Here is a 23,351-nt window from a genome sequence, read left to right as displayed (position 1 = left end):
TTTGTCCTCATCGCTTTGGCGGATGTCTACTTCAAAGTGATCGTTTAACGTCAAAGTATATGTACGAATAGAGTTAATGCCAGCGTCAGGGTCACGAGCAGTGTGCTTTGTTCAAATATTTCAAACGTCTGTTCTTTTTCGGTAAAATTAGGAGAGTGATCATTCACATCAGTAATTTCTACAACTACGTAGTGCATTTCCAGAGGGTTTTCGACTAGGATTTTTAGCTCCATTAGACAAGCACCACCATCGTGACAGAGCTCCTTCCTGTCGATTTTCTTATGGACATACAGAGCCCCATTGTTCTGGTTTACCTCAAAATATGTCTCCTTTGATCCAGATACAACACGGAACCGTCGGTCAATTAACGAGGTAACTTCAATGCCCAGATCCTTTGCCACATTTCCAACATTGGTACCTGCTTTCACCTCTCTGGTATGGAGTATCTTATCTGCGCAAAAGCCTGCTTCCCGTTAAAGAGCAGTATCAATATATTAAAGGCAAACAAAAAGTACTCCCTGGTTCGATTTTGTTTGTCTGTCCCCATCGTTACACCAAAACGTGGAGGAAAAACACGAAAAGCTGTTACTGCAACAAAATTGTCTTCATCCAACCCGTTCGGTATCGCATGTACAACATAAATCCATCGAATGGCGTGCTTGATTTAAACGTCTGCCCTGCTCTAGACTGCAAACAAAAGCTTTTTCAGGGGAGGGACAAAGTCTTCTATTGTTTCCCAGTATTACAGCGACACCAGGAGGTCGTTAAAGGCACATAATAGGTGTGTGTGTGTGTGTGTATATATATATATATATATATATTTCATATTTTTGTCCAAATCAATACTGCCTGTTTCAAAACTAGTATGTATGGAGTAACAGCAACAATATATTAAACGTTTCAAGATACAAGACAGATGAGTGTGAAAAGAGAACACTCTTACATTATTTCAACATTTCATGTTTGTATCTTTCTTTCTCTTTCTCTCTCTCTCTCTCTCTCTCTCTCTCATTGTAGGTGTGTGTGTGTGTATAACTTGTGTATTATCTTCTGTTTTAGCACAACTAGCTAATGTGTTTCAGTAACGATTGGAATCAGTCATAATCAGGCTCATATGTGTGTATCTTTCAGTCACATGTGTCTTAGTATTTAAACAATAATGCCACCACAAACTGATCGCACATTTCAAGATATAAACGTCAAACTCCATACCTCCCAATCCTTTATTGGTTGGAATGTCGCAGACTGTTTCGAGACGCAACTAGTCCGAAACAGAACTATGAATTCTAGATTTCTAAGTGAGTCTTATTTCCTTGTTAAAGGAAAATGTTCCAGCACCATGGACAGCGGTCGCAACCACCATTTATATATCACATATAAATGTTATGATATCTGCTGGAAGGACATTATCTTAATGTAACCCGCAGTTCATTCTCTGTGAATACTTGAAAAATATCTTCAATTGAAATCAAAACATGTCTTACCTCTCCTGGTGTCCTCCTGTCAGGGAGCATGAGAGTGTTCGCATGGCTGCCCGGGACTATAGTAGATCCTATACTCATTCTGGGTCCCACTAACATGTAGCGTTTTTCACCAGATCTGTACTGGATGCTGTGGCACAGTGTCCCGTCATAATTAGTCTCTTGTAGGTATTTAGAAGTGTACTCTGTGGATTTAGAGCACTGCATTGCAATCAGCACGATGATACTGATGAGAAAAAGTGTTGAGACTGAGCCCAAAGTTATCATCAGGTAAAAAGTCACATTACTGTCCTCATCATCCTTTGTTGCACTTTTAACATCAGAAGCAGCAAAAGCCTCTTTGGGCTCCACAACTTTGACCATCACAGTAGCTGTTGCTGAGAGTGAGACGTTCCCATTGTCTTTCACCAGTATGACCAGTTTATGCTCAGCCTCGTCTGTCTCTGTGAATGAGCGAAGTGTTCTGATCCGTCCTGTATAGCGGTCCAAACCAAAGAGACTGTGGTCAGTAACTTCCTGCAGTGAAAACAGTAACCAGCCGTTATATCCTATATCAGCGTCATAGGCTCTGACTTTAGTCACCAGGTGTCCTGCGTTCACATTGCGGGGAATCTCCTCCACACCTTCAGCAGAACCGTTAGAGCTGACTGGATACAGGATGACTGGAGCGTTGTCGTTCTGATCCAGAATGAACACGTTCACTGTGACGTTGCTGCTCAGTGACGGAGTTCCAGAATCTGAGGCAACAACTTGGAACTGGAACGTTTTCAGAGTTTCAAAGTCAAAACTTTTTAGTGCGGAGACAGTGCCATTCGCTTCATTTATATTTAAAAATGAAGTTATAGTGGGCCGCGGACTCTTGCGGTCGAGTTTGTATGTGACTACAGCATTTTCACCTCCATCATCATCCTGCGCTCTCACTGAAAAAATTGACAGCCCAGCTTTGTTGTTTTCAGGCACATAAAAAGTATATGGGCTTTCAGTGAACAAAGGACTATTATCATTAACATCTAGCACTTCCACCTGTATCACCTTCGTTGATGACAGGGCGGGGTTCCCTAAATCCTTAGCCGTTATTGTGATTTCATACATATGTATGGTCTCCTTATCTAGGTAGTCCTTGGTGACCAGACTGTATGACTGTCCGTCAGGGGACGGCTTTAAGTCAAAAGGTAAATCACCCAGCACACTGCAGACCACCTGTCCGTTCACACCTGAGTCAAGGTCCGTCACACCCATTAACGCCACCACCGTGCCAGGAGGTGCATCCTCTGGAATGCGACTTGAAAGGGATGTGATGTCTATTTCGGGTTGATTGTCGTTCACGTCTTCCACTCTGACTACCACGTTGCAGTGAGTGGAGAGAGATACTGCACCTTTGTCCGCAGCCAGTATCTTAATCTCATAGACCTGCTTTGCCTCGTAATCAAGACCTCCTTTCACCGTGAGTCTGCCAGTTCTGCTATTCAGATCAAACGGTTCCGATGAGAGTCCTCTAAGCTTACTGCGTAAAGAATATTCGATCTCACCGTTCACCCCCTCGTCAGTATCAGTTGCATTTACTGTCAGCAGAAATGTCCCTGCAGGTGCGTTTTCCTTTATTGTTATGGTGTATTTCTGTTTATCACACACTGGTGAGTTGTCATTTATATCCGACACAATAACAGTGATATTAACAGTTCCAGATTGTGATGGTTTACCCCCATCATTAGCTGTTAAGAGTAACGAGTGTTGAGCGGCTTGTTCTCTATCCAAAGGTCGCTGTAAGATCAGGAATGGAACCTTTCCATCCTCCCCAAATTCTTCCGTTTCCAATCGAAAATACTGGTTGTGGTTGAGCTTATATGCTTGTAAGGAATTCAAACCAACATCCAAGTCGTGTGCTCCCTCCATTTGAAATCGAGATCCAACTATGGCGGACTCCAGCACCTCTAATGTGCAGTTTTCTTCAGGAAATTTAGGCGAATGGTCGTTTACGTCGAGTATTTCCACTGTTATTTGGTGCATCTCGAGGGGATTTTCTACAACGGCTTTCAGATTTGCGATACATGGAGCAGTTTTTGCACACAGGTCCTCTCTGTTTATTCTCTGGTTCACTAACAAAGCTCCATCTCTTGCATTTACCTTAAACAGATCCTGCTTTGTTCCTGACACAACACGAAGATTCCTTTCCGTCAGTCTTCCAAGCTCTAATCCAAGGTCTTTTGCCACATTTCCAACTACCGTGCCTGATTTCAATTCCTCCTGAATGGAATATCGAATTTGAGCAGATATTCCTTCCAAATGAGTCAGAATCAGAAGGGCCAGGGAAAAAGAAATCCATATGTCCAGCCATTGTTCTTTGATGTTCGTTATCGCCATTTTTAGGAAAAGCCTTAAAAGCAACGGTCTTCAATCTGTCAACAGAATTGTTACGGAATTTTTCTGTTTCCTCTCACGGATAGTTAACGATAAAGGTCTGCTTCTGCCTCCATTCTGACAAAAAAAAAGAAGCCCAGTCTCTCAATCCGTTCTTTGGATTGTCACTGAATGCACTAAACAATGTTACCCCCTCGCACACACAGCCACCATGTAGATATATAGTGTAGCAGCACCACCCATTGTCACTGTTACGATGGTGCGGTGACGATAATACGTTTTCCTCCAGTTTAGCCAATGTGATTTGCTGAAGTACTTCCATCCACCTGCATTCAGGCAGCAGACGCTTTACGTAGGAGTAGAAGTTTTAATCACACCAGTTATGAAGTTGTTATTTTAATATGTATATGTGTGTAAAGGGTTGTGTTTTACAAGCGGATCCTGTCAAAAACACAATATACAAACTGAGAGCGAGGCTTACCTTTCCAAAAATGTCTTTAAAAGCCTATTTCAACCTAAACTTTTTATTTTTTTATTTCGTGTATTTAATACATGTTTCCCACAAATAGCAAGTTAATATATCATTGAAATCACGATTGCCAAAACAGTTTACAGTCAACCTTTAATTTTGCCACAGATGTGAAACGTAGCCACCCATTATTTACGAAGAAAATAATTACCAGTTAATTATCTCTAAAGACATTTCATTGAATAACTATTGTAATCGAAGTTTGTTATTGTGAAAGTGAACAATTAGAGAATTATTGCACGGGAGCAATTTTTTTTATCTTACTTGCAAAGAATTTTAGTTTCTGTAAAGCGCTGCACTAATCAAATTATAGTAAGCATTTTATTTCCCTGAAAGAAAAATTAAACTCTTCACCAAATTTAAAATGTAGTTACATTCGGTCGTTATTCCAGCAATTAACTGTAATTAATTAATTCAAACTCTACCACTTGAACACAGGCTCTATTTTTCTAGATCAATATGCATAGGTCTCTCCAGGAATCTAAATGTATCAGTACAATGTTCAATATTATAAAATAAATAAATAAAAAACATTACACGTTGATCTGTAACCCCTAGTGACTCTCAATCTGATCAGAAACAGATTTGGATTCATATAAATTAATTTGGATCAAATGCCTTTTTACCAAAAGATAATGCAAGATAGTATAACCTTATTAGTACTTAAAATACAAAAACTGGAAATCTTTTAGGAGAAAATGTTAAAATGTAGTGTTATTGATGCTTCTTGAAACAAAAAAAAACTAACAGAAATGCTTAAAACAGAATGAGCTATTTTTAACAGTTCAAAGCTTTTGAGTAGGAGTCTTCCAATCCTCACCTGCTCACATGCCTGAAAGTAAATTGGACTAATGAAAACACATCACCTTAAGAAGTCGCCATTAAGGGCCAAATTACGAAGTTCTTTCCAGGAAATATCTTTGAAATAATAACTTCATCATTCGAAAATGATGGACCCTGAATATAATCAAATTTTCTATTGTGTGCTTTTGTAGGTGAAACTGTTGACACTCACATTCTTTCTGCTTAAACTATATATGATCTGCAGCACACACCCACAACCGTTGTCCTATTGAAGAGGTGAACAGTGACATCTCATGGATTGAACCTGAAAATGCAACTATGACGAGCCCACTTCTATGTCTGCTCTAAATGGTTCATATTTAATTGTACATTGTGCCCCATGCGGCTGCAATGCATGCGATTTAGCAGAATAAACCATGATAGAAAATTGCAAATAACAATCACACTAAAGGCAGCAGGGAAACGAAGTGACCTGCAAAGAAAAAAAAAAAAAAAAAAAAAAAAAGAATCTCCGCACCCCTCCCACATTCAACGTATTGGTTCTGGAAATAGGCCAAACATAAAAGTGCACGAGCGCTGCCGCATTGTGCAACACCTCCTCCCATTTTTGCCTGCATCATATCCCCCATGCTGCAATAAGGTTGCCAGGATGTTTCAAAGCACCTCATTGTATCGATACTATCTAACAGAGAATGCTCATCTGATGCATGCACCCTGCGGGTGCTGCACTGTGAAGAGGAAGGAGGGGAGGGAGAGGGTGGGGGTGTGAGAGGGGGGTGGGGGGTGTATGAGAGGGTGGGGGTGTATGAGAGGGTGGGGGTGTATGAGAGGGTGGGGGTGTATGTCAGAATATTAAATTACTCGCAGCTTCAGAGCCCACTGCGACCTCCAGTGAACAGAAAGCACATTGCCATGGCAACGCAGCTCTAATGGGCTGGTGACTGGCCATGGTGCTGAAAGCAAGCAGCTCTCAGTAAGGAAGGAAGCAGAGGGGGAGGGATGCAGGAGCTGTGAATGCTGCAGACAAAGAAAGTCAGCCGTTTCCACAGGCTCTGATGCTGTTCATTCTCTACACAATATACAATACATGTCTCTTTGAAAATGTATGTTTCTCCCTTATGGTTTTCTCAAAAAAATCCAAGAATAATTTTGTAATTGATGTATCAGGGGAAAGCAGCCCAAGACAATATTTGTTGAAGAAACGTGTAAAATATCACTCCGAAAATTATGTTTTTCTCTTCAGTAATACAAAATTATGCATAACAAATAAGACCCCAGTTTTATACATAAAACACATTGGGGCTGTATGATGCACATGTGTTAGCGTTATTACAAAGACACACACCTCTTAAGGGCTACTAACATGCAAGGTCATACGGGATCAATCAGTGAAAATAACTCATCCTGTGGGCATAAATGTCAAGCTTCCCTGCTCACACATGATCTCATCTCTCTGGGGAGATGATGTCATGAGTGTGCACATGCAAATGCAGAGACAGACACACTCACACCCTTTGTTTTGAACAGAAAAAACATTGTCTGCAAATTAGTATTAACACTTAACCAAACCTGCTTATGATTTATTGTATTTAATTGTAATAAATATGTATCTCCATTCCGGGACTACACACAACTTGTGGTCTTTAGAACAATTCATTATAATATTTAGAGCATCAGCTGAGTTTTAATATTTTGTTTCTTTTTAGGATAAAGATAGCCATGATGTCCTCACAGATGGTGGATGTGCTGACTGTGATGAGAGGGATTGTCATGGACTTTCTCAATTGCCTTTTCCTCCTGTTTTGACTCACACATATTGTGCACTTGAATTACGTTTGCTGTTTAAGAAAATCACTTGACCTAATTAAATAATGATGCTTGGAAATGAAAACAGGCCAAAACTGGACTTGAGTCCTATGCCATAGTGATATGCAACCCTTAGTGATTCTCAATCTAATCAGAAATGGGTATAGATGGAGATAAAAAAAAGGAATACTTAATGACTGAAACGCCTTTTACCACAAGTGAGGATATGGAAAGAGAGTGTTTAGAAACTGAAGATTTTATCGGAGAGACAGGTCTTTAAATGTTAAAATGATGTGTTCTGGCGCTGTGTAACAAGGACGTGAAGGCATGAAAAAAAAATGCTGAAGACAGAATGAGCAGAATGAACAGTTCAAAGCTTTTGAGTAGGCACAGTCTTCTAATCCTCACTGGCTCACATGCCTGAAAGTGAAAAGAGTGATGAAAACATATTAGAATTTGGTAATGTTATAGATATTTAATTTTTTCAATTTATTCAAGGTGACTTGTTCTCAGAGAAGGGCGAGTGTTTGTTTGATGTTGAAAGACAATCATGGTAATCATGCTGCTTATCTTATTTAATAGTAATTATTGTTTTAGCAGTGAGAGCTCAGGGTTTTCAACAAGGGTCTATTTTTATGGGACCGAATGAGTAGAGCAATAAGTGGTAAATAGAGGACGTGTATGTGACTACTGATATGACTATTTGAATGCAGGCTGATGATTTATCACACAGCGTCATTTGACCGAATCACACTAACAATGGTTTTCATTATTTGCTATTTAATTTAGCAACCCTCACTAAGTAAAGCACTGTTGCAGTGTTTAAAGGTCAAGTCTGATGCACTTGTGCATTAACTGCAATGCTACTGCAAAGCCACAATGCTAGTGTGGTTAAGACAGTGTTCTCCTTCGACCATTAGGTGGAAGCACTAACAGAATTTTCAGCCTATTGTAGTAACTCTTTAAATTTTCAGACACAAAGAGACTGCATTGCTCGGTAAAGCTGCAATGGCAAACACCAGTAATTTATGTATGATTTGCAAAATTCTACGTTATTACTACACTATATTTTATAGATTCCTATTTGTCTTTACCCTAAACTGAAAGTTTCATTTGAATCATCAATACTCACATTGTGTGTAGGAAAGTCCAGAATGATTCCTTCTTTAAGCAGTGTGGTGCAGAAGGTTCTTTGTTGAAACACACACACACACACACACACACACACACACACACACACACACACACACACACACACACACACACACACACACACACACACACACACACACACACACACACACACACAGAGGGTATATTTTATTTGTTTTTAATACTTTAGGTCCTTGTTCCGTTTTGTGACCATATTAACACTGTTTCAGTATTGGAAAGAAATTATGAGGTAATAAAAGCCTGAGCATCCTGGGGGAAGGTCTACTTTCTGGAATAATGATAGTGTTTCGGGCTCTAAATAAAAACCTAGAACCCTTTCATAGTAATTCTGTGGATTACAACAGAACAGTGACATTTGAGGTCAATCTTTTGTTGAAAATAAATCACTGAAATTGGATACGGTAACAGAGCATATTGTCTGTTGCTATAGACTCCAGTCTGTATGTGTTGACTATAATTATCACCTTGGAAGACAGATAAGCGCTTTTATAAATAATCATAAACCATGAGAACCTGTCACTTAGTGACAAAAAGAGCAAAAAATAATCTACAGAATGTTCTGCCACATTCTTGTGTACAAGACACTCTTACTAAGGCGGATTTAATACTTTGGATAAAAGCAAATGACTAATGTAATGTAATGTAATGTAATGTGAATGCTACAGTGTATCTCATTCTCTGATAAGGTAGTAACACATTAAAAATCCATAGAACATTGCCTGTTAAAACCTTCTAAAACATATACAACAATTTGTCCTTACGTATAAAACAAAAGTGAGGTGATTTTTTTTTGGGCATTTAAATATATTTATATTTCACACAAGCTGACATGTCTGTGTTGGGCCTTACCCCAAGCTTGCAGTACAGCTGTCACTTGATCCACTATGTGAGTCAGATGATTTTGGATACTTTGAATCAGCAAAAATGTCCATTTCCATTAACTGTATTGCAGTATATGCATTCAAGGAAATTGCTGTTCCGTAAAGTGACTCAGACAGGAAAACCATACTGTTAGAGTGGTACTGTTCTCGTGCTTGTGACTATCTTGGAAATGAGCTCAATGATTTTCAAACCGACATCAAGTGAAGGGAAACTTTAAGCCAGTTAGTTTAGCTGACAAGGGTGGAACAGACATTATGATTAAGTAAAATAGGCCTTAGACTTTTTGTCATCACAAATGTAGTTTGTAGTAGATTCACTGAAGGATGACCTGCTGTGGAACTGGAATTAAAAGTCTTCTTACAATAATGAAGAAGTACCTTTGATAGAAAACGCAATAGATTCACAAGTTCACCATTAAGTTTAATGTTCTATTTTATCTTTGTAGTTGATAGATGATACAGACCATAGCATACAATAAGCTCACATATTACACCTACATATTGCACTATTAAAGAACCACTTTACAAAAGCACTTTTTGTTTATGTTTGACTGTAAAAGATTACAACTTTATACAAGTAATGCAATGTGAGCTGTGCTAAAGAGTTTGACTACGTGATGTCTGATCATTGAAATGTTTAACATACTTGTTGGCCCATAAATCGGATGGCACAGGAGTTACACTGTTTTTCTGTTCAGCATTAGTACTGATAACTAAAGGCAAAGATACAGATACATGCTATACTGTACGTTAATCATAGATATATCCCAATTTATGCAGATACATACTGAAGTCAGTAATACACATGAGCACAGCTTCCATTGGTTGAAACCAGTATTCAGTATTATAAAGTAAACATTAAGTCATTACGTGAGTTTTCATCATGTTACACAATCTCAGATGATATTGAAATTAAGGAACATCCAGAGTTTGGATTTGAAAATAAAAAAGTGAAAGTACATGGTCTGTTTGTGATGTTTACAGAGTAGTTATGAGTAGATATTAATCAGTCCATTATCAAACACTCACTGCATTCACTTGTGTTCAGTTTCACTCGTATTCTCCAGTAATGTACAAGTGAAAGTAACATTCAAGCACACTCTACACATTGAAGATGAAAGTACACTTAACTTTCTTGATCCTTTGAAAAGTATTATGCAGTTGCACTTCCTAATTTTGTTCTCATCAAAATATGAAACAATGAGACCTAACTACAGAAAATGGAAAGCTCAATATCATAAAATATCTAAAGCTATCAGAGTACTTCATTATCCCATGCAAAAACAACTGAAAGGCAAATACATAATGGCTGATGGCCTCACTTGAATCTGTGTGATTTAGAGGCTAACTTAACTTAATCTCTCAGCACTCTCATATTTAGTCCAAGCTCACATATAAAGCACAACGTCAAGTACAAAACATAACACTGCTAAAAGCTACCACATCTATAATGTAATGATTTCCTTTTCTTTCATACTTTAAAATCGTATGTTAGTGCTTTTCAGACATTTAGTTAATTGTGCTGTTTCACTTCTTAGTTAACTTGTGTATTATACATCAATGCTGTTATGGGCAAGACAAAGCACAGAGGTTAATAATGTATTCAACATGTGTTTCATTTTTAAAGAGGAAAACGATCTCTTAAAGGCATTTCAACATGTCCATGTCCGCTCTAATAGTCCGTGTTGAGGCTTCTTTAAATATCCACTGGTGCAATTTTGCATACAGTCTGCTTCTTTGCAAGTATCTCCTCTTGATTTTTTTTTTTGTATGATGGTCTTGGAGTGAGGTTAAAACCATGCAGTCTTATCGTGCATATTGAATGGACAGAGAGGCATTGTTGATTGGCTTTTCATGTGCTTAAAGAAAGAGAGGGGAGAGGACTTGGTCCTTAATTAGCCACCATAGTCCACTTGGTGTTATAGCATGAAAACTACACATTGTAAGGAGCAAGGATAGAACCGAGCAGGATAGACGTGGGGGCGTTTATGGGCAGGGGTTTCTCCTTTCCTCTCTGAAGCTTTCCTATCCGATTCAAAGCGGTACACAGCTGGAGGTGGGGCCTTATGTTGAACTGCTGCTGCTGCTGCTGGATTCCTGCCAATGAGACAAAAGAATTAGATGAATATGGAAAAGAACCACAGCACTGACAGCCATGTGACTGGTCAAAATGACACATCTCATGCAGCCAATGTCTGTCACACAGACAGGGGCTTCAGGCAGAGGACAGAGAGGGTGGAGGGGTTGGTCAGATCCTTGATCATGTAGGGTAGTTGTGAGGTGGCAGGTCTATAAATGAATACCATGCTCCAATAGTATGTGAAAGAGAGTGGTTGCTAGGTAACTGGGTGACTGGTTTCACTTTGCATCTCTCCTGCACAAAGAATTAGGTCACAATTCACACTACAGCAGACAGTAAATTGTCATTCTGTGAAGTCGGTTACAATCGATTTACAGTATAACTAACCCATTCATACATCAACAACACAGTCCAATCCAACATATACACATTCAAAAATAGGATGTACTCATAACCTCTTAGTGATGGGTCAGTACAGGATGAACGCAAATTAATCTTCACATGCATAGGACCTTTCGAGAACAAAGTGATTTAATTAACGACATATCAATATTGTGTGTCGTGTGTATTATCCAGGCATTAACAGCAAAAGTCAGATTGTGAAAAGAGCAAAGCCGGCAAATGGTAACATTGTTATTTGAAGTAAAGAATTTTGTATAACTGTGATCAATGACCTTCAGGCTGAGCAGCATGTTGATGTTATTATTTTATGTTGAAAGATTATTAATCTATGAGCCTAGGATACAGGTGTGTGCAGGGACTTCCTATACGTGATTCTCACTTTGTTCACCAGAAGTAATGACGAGGACAGGAATACCGTTTCAAAATATCATCTGGACCACCACTTTTGATTGTCTGCTAAATTAATCACAGAGTGTCGGACTGAGTATATTATCATTGTGATTATTATGACCTAATGTCTTATCCCCTGAGATCAATCAAAATCATTAGGGATATATTATTAGGCTTTAAATAAGGACATAATCATGAAATACTGACGGAAGTATTTACTAATTCCAGTGATAGATAGATTGCATAGAAACATTTTAGTGGGCTTTAGTGATGAGGCTGTAATACAAGCAACAGTTATCAAAATATAAGCATGAAGAGGATAACACAGAAGATTTGACAGGCCGAATCTCATTTCAACTGAGTGACCCTTTGCTATTAAAAATAATCTCCTGCTTGAAGAGATACTAAACAAGACAAAATCATTTAAAAAAAAAATATCCACTCAGAACAAAACAAACACACACAAAAAAATAATTAAATCACTAAGTTCTGCAACATCATTCATAAAAGGGCATCCAGGGTGGGGGAGTGAGACTCCTGCATACCTCCAACTGCAGTGTGGACTTTCCTCATTTAGGGTACTTAAGAGTGGGGAGAGAAAAAAAGCAATTTAATGGTCAGGTCATTGCAAGTACAAGAAAGGGTTATTTGTGTATGTATCCTATGATCGCATAGTGGCTGTAAAGGCAACATGAATTAAATGTTAACTTTGATGAATACCACGGACTAAGCATGGTTAGTGTGACCTTTAATAATAAATACTGCAGCTTGTCTCAATCCGTTCTATGAAAGTAGGTTAAAACACAGTTTTATATTTAGCTACATTATTGTCTGATTTCCAGCCACATACTTACCTTCTTAGATAGATAGATAGATAGATAGATAGATAGATAGATAGATAGATAGATAGATAGATAGATAGATAGATAGATAGATAGATAGATAGATAGATAGATAGGAAGGGGTTTAGATATAGGTATCGCATTGAATAATAAAAGGGCACTGGTGCTGGGGAAAAAAGGTTTACTGCAGTGGGTTCAGCATCTTCATTTCAGATATGTACTTGATTGTGTTTTCATTTGCAATGAATAAAACATTTAAGACACAACAGTTCCACTGATATACAGGCAACAAACTGAAGTCACAAATAAATAAAAAAATGCCATTACACCTCAGCTCGAAGCTGACCAGTAATGAAATATTGCAGTGTGAATTGCGCACAAAACTGATGCCGTAAAGGAAGCTGTCATCTGTACCTGCAGAGTGGATGCTGCTGAGTCACTAGTGTCTGTCAGTCCTGTTCCTCTTGGTAAACTGGACACGATGTATCTGGAGCCCTTTGGCACAGGCTGTCTCACCACCATCTTTCCTTTCCTGGTCTCTGCTAGAAACAGACTGTACCAGTAGGCATCGTTGGAGACCAGAGTGGAATCTGCGATGGTGGAGTTCCTCTCACTGATCACACTGTTCCTGCAGGGAGGAGCCGCTTTGCTGGGCTTGGGTTTCTGACACTTGAGCACGATGGTGACCAATATGGTGATGAGCAGGAGAAATGACACCGAGCCCAGACCGATGACCAAATACAGGTTTAGGTCTGAGAAGATGTCATATTCTAGAGGCACCTCAGTCATGTCAGAGTAGGCCTTAACGGCAGTCTCCATCGTGGACAGCTTGATGGTGACTGTAGCAGAGAGAGCGGGATTCCCGTTGTCCTTGGCAACAACAATCATCCTCTGGTGGCGAGGGTCTCTGTAACTGAACATCCTCATAGTCCGGATCTCTCCGTTGTATTGATCCAGACTGAACAAGGTGGCGTCAGTCACTTGTAGAAACTGGTAGGTAATCCGAGAGTTGTGCACCGAGTCGGTGTCCAAGGCTATCACCTTGGCAACCAGAGAGCCTTTATCGGTGGATCTGGGGATCTTTTCCTCCACCACAGAGCCGTGCGCTCCACGGAGAGACAATAACCGGAGCGTTGTCGTTCTGGTCCACTATGATGATGTGGACCGTCACGTTACTGCTGAGAGGAGGAGAGCCAGAGTCTCTGGCCTCGATGTGGAAAAGAAACTCCTTCTCGATCTCATAGTCAAAAGTTTTTAGTGCGTAAAGATTACCGTTCTCTGGATTGATGGAGAACAGCATGGACATGGAGGTGTTGGCTATCTCCTTCTCTAGGATGAAATAAACTAGATACTGGTTTTCATGGAGGTCGGGGTCAAACGCAATGAGTGAACTGAGCAAAGCCCCAGGTGCGTTATTCTCATTTACACGTATAGTATAAAATGACTGAGGGAACTGTGGAACATTGTCATTAACATCCAGCAGTTCTAACGTCATAGTTTCATTGTCAGATAAAGGAGGAGAACCTCTGTCTGTCACAGTGAAAGTGATGTCATATTCTGGAACCTTCTCACGGTCTAAAGGCTCTGACACTACTAATTCATAATAGTTATCAGAGGACTCCCGCAGTTTGAAAGGCATATTATCTGGAATATGAAGATCAACTACTCCATTGTCACCTGAGTCTTTATCACTGACACTAACTACAGCTATCACTGTGTCTAATTCTATGTCTTCTTTTATTGGACTCTGAAATGATTTGATAGATATTTCTGGATGATTGTCATTCATGTCTGTCACCTGAATTGACAGTTTACACTGACCAGTTAAGGAGTTAGGCCCCTTATCGCTGGCAATAACTTCCATGTCATAAAGTTTAAAATCTTCATAATTGATCATCTCTTTCACTCTGATTTCACCATTCTCTGGATTCAAGTTAAACACCTGTTGCGTTCTCTCTGATGTATATAAACTATATGAATAAACAATATCAGAATTTGAACCTTCATCTAAATCAGTGGCGTTTACTTTTATAACTAGACTGCCAATCGGGGAGTTTTCCATCACATCTACAATGTATTTGTCTTTGTCGAATGAAGGGGCGTTGTCGTTCACATCAAGCACGCGAACAATGATGCTGGCTGTACCTGTGCGCGTGGGCACTCCACCGTCCACAGCAGTGAGAATTAGATTATGTACAGCCTGCTGCTCTCTATCTAAAGCTTTCTTCAGAATCAAATCCGCAAACTTTGACCCATCTCTCCCGGTCTGAATCTCGAGTCTAAAATGTTCACTTGAGCTCAGATGGTAATCCTTCACTGAATTAGTTCCAACATCTGGGTCTGCAGCATTATTCAATGAGAATCTCTCTCCAACGGGGCTTGATTCAGAGATGTCCAAGTGCATCGTTCCTCTTCGAAAATGAGGAGCGTTGTCGTTAATATCCGTGATTTCCACCTCGATATTAAACATTCGTATCGGGTTTTCAATGGTAGCGTCTAATTTAAGAAAACAGTACGTCGTTGTTTTCAAGGGGCACAAAACTTCTCTGTCTATTCTGGAGAGAATGAACAGCTCTCCTGTGTCTTTATTGATATCAAGATATTTTTTATTGCCCACTACGTCGACACGCATTTCTCTTTCCTTTAGCGTCTTCGCGTCTAATCCCAGATCAGTTGCTAAATTGGCAACAACAGAGCCTTCCTCCATTTCTTCGGGAACAGGATAATGGCTGACCGTAGATACCGTGTTCATCATGGCAGAAAGAAAGAGAAATACTGACACGTACCCGCTCCCGAATAAAATGCGGATATGATGCGTCATCATGTAGATTCCTTATAGCCTTAAATTGTGCCGAAACGTGGATAAAACGGGTTCTTTCTGAACGAACAAACGAAACGAGGATCTTGGAGGAAACGTTCCTGCACGCTGAGTCACGTCCATGAAATACAATATGTGTCTGTCCCTCCACCAATGAACTATCGTGAGAAGGATGACCTCACTAGTAGACATTCTTTTAGTGGAGAGCAGCGACGAAAATAGTTTTGTGTGAGCCTTTGCACATGTTAAAAAAGTTATTATATTGTTTTAACTAAAAAGGGGTGTGAGCGTTTTTACATTACATTACATTACAGTCATTTAGCAGACGCTTTTATCCAAAGCGACTTACAGGAAGTGTATTCAACATAGGTATTCAAGAGAACTACTAGTCACCAGAAGTCATAAGTGCACCTCCTTTCTTAAACAAGCATCTAAAAGCATAAACCAGAGCAAAAGTATAGTGCAGAGGCAAATTACTACGAGAACAATAATTGCAACAGACTAATACGAATATAATAAGTGCTACAAACTACTACGAATAGGATAAGTGCAGTAAACGAATACAAATTCAATAAGTGCAGCGAACTGATACGAATACAATAAGTGCAACAACTAATACGAATGCAATAAGTGCTACGAGGAAGGCTCCGGGTAGTACTTCTTGAAGAGGTGAGTTTTCAGCCTGCGCCGAAAGATGGGCAGCGACTCTGCTGTCCTGACGTCGGTGGGGAGTTCATTCCACCACTGAGGGGCCAGGACAGAAAGAAGCTGTGACCGGGTGGATCGGCCGCAGGGACCTCTGAGCGACGGGGCAACCAGTCGCCCCGAGGCAGCAGAGCGAAGTGGTCGGGCGGGGGTGTAGGGCTTGATCACAGTTTAGAAAAAGGAAATAAAACTTTTGTTGAAGTTTTCATTTCTGGTTTCTAAAATTGTATTCCTTTTGTGGGAGGTGGAAAGTAATCATAAGGTTTCGTTCATTATCTATTTTAAATTATTTACAAACGTTTTTTTTTACTTTTTTCCACACGTGTGTACGTTGATTGTGAGGACATAGATTATGTATCATAGTAACCACTTATCCTCGTGTTCTTCAAATAATACGCACAGCATGTCTGTGCGTAAAAACAATGACAAACATAAAGGAATTAAAAGTGTCCATGTGTGTATCATCAATACATGCTTATCCTGACATTTATTTGTTATTAAATATTATATCTGTATGCCCCACATCTAGCCTCTCTTCTCCTCCCGATGCCATGCAGAAAAATACAAGATGGAAGAGCAAAGAAAATACATGAAGAAAAAGAGAGTATAGATTATTAATCGAATTGATTGTTAATTTTCATACGTGTATCGAGATTTTAGTAGTAAGCAGATGCTCTAGCAAGTGTAAAAAGTCTTATCCAACACTTTGTTAATGTGGTTGATAACTTTTTACCTGTGAAGCGTGGTTTATTTCAGGACTAGTAACTTAAAATAAGTGAAAATGCGCAAAACTCTCAAGCACCGTTATGATAGATTTATGACCACAAGGTTCACTTCTTAGTTGGCATGATGGATATTGACGAAGTACATCTGTGTGTAACACGAGTACTGTTTGCCATACCTGCAGAGTGGACGCTGCTGAGTCACTAGTGTCTGTCAGTCCTGTTCCTCTTGGTAAACTGGACACGATGTATCTGGAGCCCTTTGGCACAGGCTGTCTCACCACCATCTTTCCTTTCCTGGTCTCTGCTAGAAACAGACTGTACCAGTAGGCATCGTTGGAGACCAGAGTGGAATCTGCGATGGTGGAGTTCCTCTCACTGATCACACTGTTCCTGCAGGGAGGAGCCGCTTTGCTGGGCTTGGGTTTCTGACACTTGAGCACGATGGTGACCAATATGGTGATGAGCAGGAGAAATGACACCGAGCCCAGACCGATGACCAAATACAGGTTTAGGTCTGAGAAGATGTCATATTCTAGAGGCACCTCAGTCATGTCAGAGTAGGCCTTAACCGCAGTCTCCATCGTGGACAGCTTGATGGTGACTGTAGCAGAGAGAGCGGGATTCCCGTTGTCCTTGGCAATAACAATCATCCTCTGGTGGCGAGGGTCTCTGTAACTGAACATCCTCATAGTCCGGATCTCTCCGTTGTATTGATCCAGACTGAACAAGGTGGCGTCAGTCACTTGTAGAAACTGGTAGGTAATCCGAGAGTTGTGCACCGAGTCGGTGTCTAAGGCTATCACCTTGGCCACCAGAGAGCCTTTATCGGTGGATCTGGGGATCTTTTCCTCCACCACAGAGCCGTGCGCTCTCCACGGAGAGACAATAACCGGAGCGTTGTCGTTCTGGTCCACTATGATGATGTGGACCGTCACGTTACTGCTGAGAGGAGGAGAGCCAGAGTCTCTGGCCTCGATGTGGAAAAGAAACTCCTTCTCGATCTCATAGTCAAAAGTTTTTAGTGCGTAAAGATTACCGTTCTCTGGATTGATGGAGAACAGCATGGACATGGAGGTGTTGGCTATCTCCTTCTCTAGGATGAAATAAACTAGATACTGGTTTTCATGGAGGTCGGGGTCAAACGCAGTGAGTGAACTGAGCAAAGCCCCAGGTGCGTTATTCTCATTTACACGTATAGTATAAAATGACTGAGGGAACTGTGGAACATTGTCATTAACATCCAGCAGTTCTAACGTCATAGTTTCATTGTCAGATAAAGGAGGAGAACCTCTGTCTGTCACAGTGAAAGTGATGTCATATTCTGGAACCTTCTCACGGTCTAAAGGCTCTGACACTACTAATTCATAATAGTTATCAGAGGACTCCCGCAGTTTGAAAGGCATATTATCTGGAATATGAAGATCAACTACTCCATTGTCACCTGAGTCTTTATCACTGACACTAACTACAGCTATCACTGTGTCTAATTCTATGTCTTCTTTTATTGGACTCTGAAATGATTTGATAGATATTTCTGGATGATTGTCATTCATGTCTGTCACCTGAATTGACAGTTTACACTGACCAGTTAAGGAGTTAGGCCCCTTATCGCTGGCAATAACTTCCATGTCATAAAGTTTAAAATCTTCATAATTGATCATCTCTTTCACTCTGATTTCACCATTCTCTGGATTCAAGTTAAACACCTGTTGCGTTCTCTCTGATGTATATAAACTATATGAATAAACAATATCAGAATTTGAACCTTCATCTAAATCAGTGGCGTTTACTTTTATAACTAGACTGCCAATCGGGGAGTTTTCCATCACATCTACAATGTATTTGTCTTTGTCGAATGAAGGGGCGTTGTCGTTCACATCAAGCACGCGAACAATGATGCTGGCTGTACCTGTGCGCGTGGGCACTCCACCGTCCACAGCAGTGAGAATTAGATTATGAACAGCCTGCTGCTCTCTATCTAAAGCTTTCTTCAGAATCAAATCAGCAAACTTTGACCCATCTCTCCCGGTCTGAATCTCGAGTCTAAAATGTTCACTTGAGCTCAGATGGTAATCCTTCACTGAATTAGTTCCAACATCTGGGTCTGCAGCATTATTCAATGAGAATCTCTCTCCAACGGGGCTTGATTCAGAGATGTCCAAGTGCATCGTTCCTCTTCGAAAATGAGGAGCGTTGTCGTTAATATCCGTGATTTCCACCTCGATATTAAACATTCGTATCGGGTTTTCAATGGTAGCGTCTAATTTCAGAAAACAGTACGTCGTTGTTTTCAAGGGCACAAAAACTTCTCTGTCTATTCTGGAGAGAATGAACAGCTCTCCCGTGTCTTTATTGATATCAAGATATTTTTTATTGCCCACTACGTCGACACGCATTTCTCTTTCCTTTAGCGTCTTCGCGTCTAATCCCAGATCAGTTGCTAAATTGGCAACAACAGAGCCTTCCTCCATTTCTTCGGGAACAGGATAATGGCTGACCGTAGATACCGTGTTCATCATGGCAGAAAGAAAGAGAAATACTGACACGTACCCGCTCCCGAATAAAATTCGGATATGATGCGCCATCATGTAGATTCCTTATAGCCTTAAATTGTGCCGAAACGTGGATAAAACGCGTTCTTTCTGAACGAACAAACGAAACGAGGATGTTGGAGGGAAACGTTCCTGCACGCTGAGTCACGTCCATGAAATACAATATCTGTCTGTCCCTCCACCAATGAACTATCGTGAGCAGGATGACCTCACTAGTGGACATTCTTTTAGTGGAGAGCAGCGACGAAAATAGTTTTGTGTGAGCCTTTGCACATGTTAAAAAAGTTATTATATTGTTTTAACTAAAAAGGGGTGTGAGCGTTTTTACATTACATTACATTACAGTCATTTAGCAGACGCTTTTATCCAAAGCGACTTACAGGAAGTGTATTCAACATAGGTATTCAAGAGAACTACGTCACCAGAAGTCATAAGTGCATCTCCTTTCTTAAACAAGCATCTAAAAGCATAAACCAGAGCAAAAGTATAGTGCAGAAGCAAATTACTACGAAAACAATAATTGCAACAGACTAATACGAATATAATAAGTGCTACAAACTACTACGAATAGGATAAGTGCAGTAAACGAATACGAATTCAATAAGTGCAGCGAACTGATACGAATACAGTAAGTGCAACAAACTAATAGGAATACAATAAGTGCTAAGAGGAAGGCTCAGGGTAGTACTTCTTGAAGAGGTGAGTTTTCAGCCTGCGCCTAAAGATGGGCAGCGACTCTGCTGTCCTGACGTCAGTGGGGAGTTCATTCCACCACTGAGGGGCCAGGACAGAAAGAAGCTGTGACCGGGTGGATCGGCCGCAGGGACCTCTGAGTGACGGGGCAACCAGTCGCCCCGAGGCAGCAGAGCTAAGTGGTCGGGCAGGGGTGTAGGGCTTGATCACAGTTTAGAAAAAAGGAAATAAAACTTTTGTTGAAGTTTTCATTTCTGGTTTCTAAAATTGTATTCCCTTTGTGCGAGGTGGAAAGTAATCATAAGGTTTCGTTCATTATCTATTTTAAATTATTTACAAACGTTTTTTTTACTTTTTTTCCACACGTGTGTAAGTTGATTGTGAGGACATAGATTGTGTATAATAACCTCTTATCCTCGTGTTCTTCAAATAATACGCACAGCATGTCTGTGCGTAAAAACAATGACAAACTTAAAGGAATTAAAAGTGTCCATGTGTGTATCATCAATACATGCTTATCCTGACATTAATTTGTTATTGAATATTATATCTGTATGCCCCACATCTAGCCTCTCTTCTCCTCCCGATGCCATGCAGAAAAATACAAGATGGAAGAGCAAAGAAAATACATGAAGAAAAAGAGAGTATAGATTATTAATCGAATTGATTGTTAATTTTCATAAGTGTATCGAGATTTTAGTAGTAATCAGATGCTCTAGCAAGTGTAAAAAGTCTTATCCAACACTTTGTTAATGTGGATGATAACTTTTTACCTGTGATGCGTGGTTTATTTCAGGACTAGTAACTTAAAATAAGTGAAAATGCGCAAAACTCTCAAGCACCGTTATGATAGATTTATGACCACAAGGTTCACTTGTTAGTTGGCATGATGGATATTGATGAATTACATCTGTGTGTAACACGAGTACTGTTTGCCATACCTGCAGAGTGGACGCTGCTGAGTCACTAGTGTCTGTCAGTCCTGTTCCTCTTGGTAAACTGGACACGATGTATCTGGAGCCCTTTGGCACAGGCTGTCTCACCACCATCTTTCCTTTCCTGGTCTCTGCTAGAAACAGACTGTACCAGTAGGCATCATTGGAGACCAGAGTGGAATCTGCGATGGTGGAGTTCCTCTCACTGATCACACTGTTCCTGCAGGGAGGAGCCGCTTTGCTGGGCTTGGGTTTCTGACACTTGAGCACGATGGTGACCAATATGGTGATGAGCAGGAGAAATGACACCGAGCCCAGACCGATGACCAAATACAGGTTTAGGTCTGAGAAGATGTCATATTCTAGAGGCACCTCAGTCATGTCAGAGTAGGCCTTAACCGCAGTCTCCATCGTGGACAGCTTGATGGTGACTGTAGCAGAGAGAGCGGGATTCCCGTTGTCCTTGGCAACAACAATCATCCTCTGGTGGCGAGGGTCTCTGTAACTGAACATCCTCATAGTCCGGATCTCTCCGTTGTATTGATCCAGACTGAACAAGGTGGCGTCAGTCACTTGTAGAAACTGGTAGGTAATCCGAGAGTTGTGCACCGAGTCGGTGTCTAAGGCTATCACCTTGGCCACCAGAGAGCCTTTATCGGTGGATCTGGGGATCTTTTCCTCCACCACAGAGCCGTGCGCTCTCCACGGAGAGACAATAACCGGAGCGTTGTCGTTCTGGTCCACTATGATGATGTGGACCGTCACGTTACTGCTGAGAGGAGGAGAGCCAGAGTCTCTGGCCTCGATGTGGAAAAGAAACTCCTTCTCGATCTCATAGTCAAAAGTTTTTAGTGCGTAAAGATTACCGTTCTCTGGATTGATGGAGAACAGCATGGACATGGAGGTGTTGGCTATCTCCTTCTCTAGGATGAAATAAACTAGATACTGGTTTTCATGGAGGTCGGGGTCAAACGCAGTGAGTGAACTGAGCAAAGCCCCAGGTGCGTTATTCTCATTTACACGTATAGTATAAAATGACTGAGGGAACTGTGGAACATTGTCATTAACATCCAGCAGTTCTAACGTCATAGTTTCATTGTCAGATAAAGGAGGAGAACCTCTGTCTGTCACAGTGAAAGTGATGTCATATTCTGGAACCTTCTCACGGTCTAAAGGCTCTGACACTACTAATTCATAATAGTTATCAGAGGACTCCCGCAGTTTGAAAGGCATATTATCTGGAATATGAAGATCAACTACTCCATTGTCACCTGAGTCTTTATCACTGACACTAACTACAGCTATCACTGTGTCTAATTCTATGTCTTCTTTTATTGGACTCTGAAATGATTTGATAGATATTTCTGGATGGTTGTCATTCATGTCTGTCACCTGAATTGACAGTTTACACTGACCAGTTAAGGAGTTAGGCCCCTTATCGCTGGCAATAACTTCCATGTCATAAAGTTTAAAATCTTCATAATTGATCATCTCTTTCACTCTGATTTCACCATTCTCTGGATTCAAGTTAAACACCTGTTGCGTTCTCTCTGATGTATATAAACTATATGAATAAACAATATCAGAATTTGAACCTTCATCTAAATCAGTGGCGTTTACTTTTATAACTAGACTGCCAATCGGGGAGTTTTCCATCACATCTACAATGTATTTGTCTTTGTCGAATGAAGGGGCGTTGTCGTTAAGTGTTCACTTGAGCTCAGATGGTAATCCTTCACTGAATTAGTTCCAACATCTGGGTCTGCAGCATTATTCAATGAGAATCTCTCTCCAACGGGGCTTGATTCAGAGATGTCCAAGTGCATCGTTCCTCTTCGAAAATGAGGAGCGTTGTCGTTAATATCCGTGATTTCCACCTCGATATTAAACATTCGTATCGGGTTTTCAATGGTAGCGTCTAATCGTAGAAAGCATGTTGTCTTCGAGGGCATAACAACTCTCTGTCTATCCTTTCCAGAAAAATAGCTCTCCCGTGTCTTTGTTGATATCAAGATATTTCTTATTGCCTACAACGTCGACGCGCATTTTTCTTTATTCAGAGCTCACGTCTAATCCCAGATCAGTTGCTAAATTAGAAACGACAGAGCCTTCCTCCATTTCTTCGGGAACAGAATAATGGGTGACCGTAGAGACCGTGTTCATCATGGCAGAAAGAA

General features: G+C 40.5%; 2 protein-coding genes and 1 pseudogene across 2 annotated transcripts; all 3 read right to left on the bottom strand.

Annotated features, from left to right (window-relative positions):
* Positions 1-1,484: 1,484 nt before the first annotated feature.
* LOC129116188 (protocadherin alpha-3-like) lies at positions 1,485-3,842 on the bottom strand (the record flags this gene model as incomplete). The annotated part of the gene is made up of 1 exon (XM_054627202.1): positions 1,485-3,842. A coding segment is annotated over exon 1 (2,358 nt), but the record flags the coding sequence as incomplete, so codon positions are not given.
* Positions 3,843-9,657: 5,815 nt separating this feature from the next.
* LOC129116187 (protocadherin alpha-C2-like) lies at positions 9,658-15,567 on the bottom strand. The gene is given in 3 exon segments (XM_054627201.1): positions 9,658-11,129; positions 13,161-13,854; positions 13,856-15,567. Coding segments are annotated over 3 exon segments (2,439 nt in total). The 3' UTR covers positions 9,658-11,096.
* A 1,449-nt stretch (positions 15,568-17,016) lies between these two features.
* On the bottom strand, positions 17,017-23,346 carry LOC129116186 (protocadherin beta-17-like; annotated as a pseudogene).
* Positions 23,347-23,351: the final 5 nt, after the last annotated feature.

The sequence above is a fragment of the Anoplopoma fimbria genome, unplaced genomic scaffold (genome assembly GCF_027596085.1).
Source record: "Anoplopoma fimbria isolate UVic2021 breed Golden Eagle Sablefish unplaced genomic scaffold, Afim_UVic_2022 Un_contig_12919_pilon_pilon, whole genome shotgun sequence".
Classification (NCBI taxonomy): Eukaryota; Metazoa; Chordata; class Actinopteri; order Perciformes; family Anoplopomatidae; genus Anoplopoma; species Anoplopoma fimbria.
The sequence above is the reverse complement of the archived record's forward strand: the minus strand, read 5'-3'. Positions and strand labels throughout refer to the sequence as shown.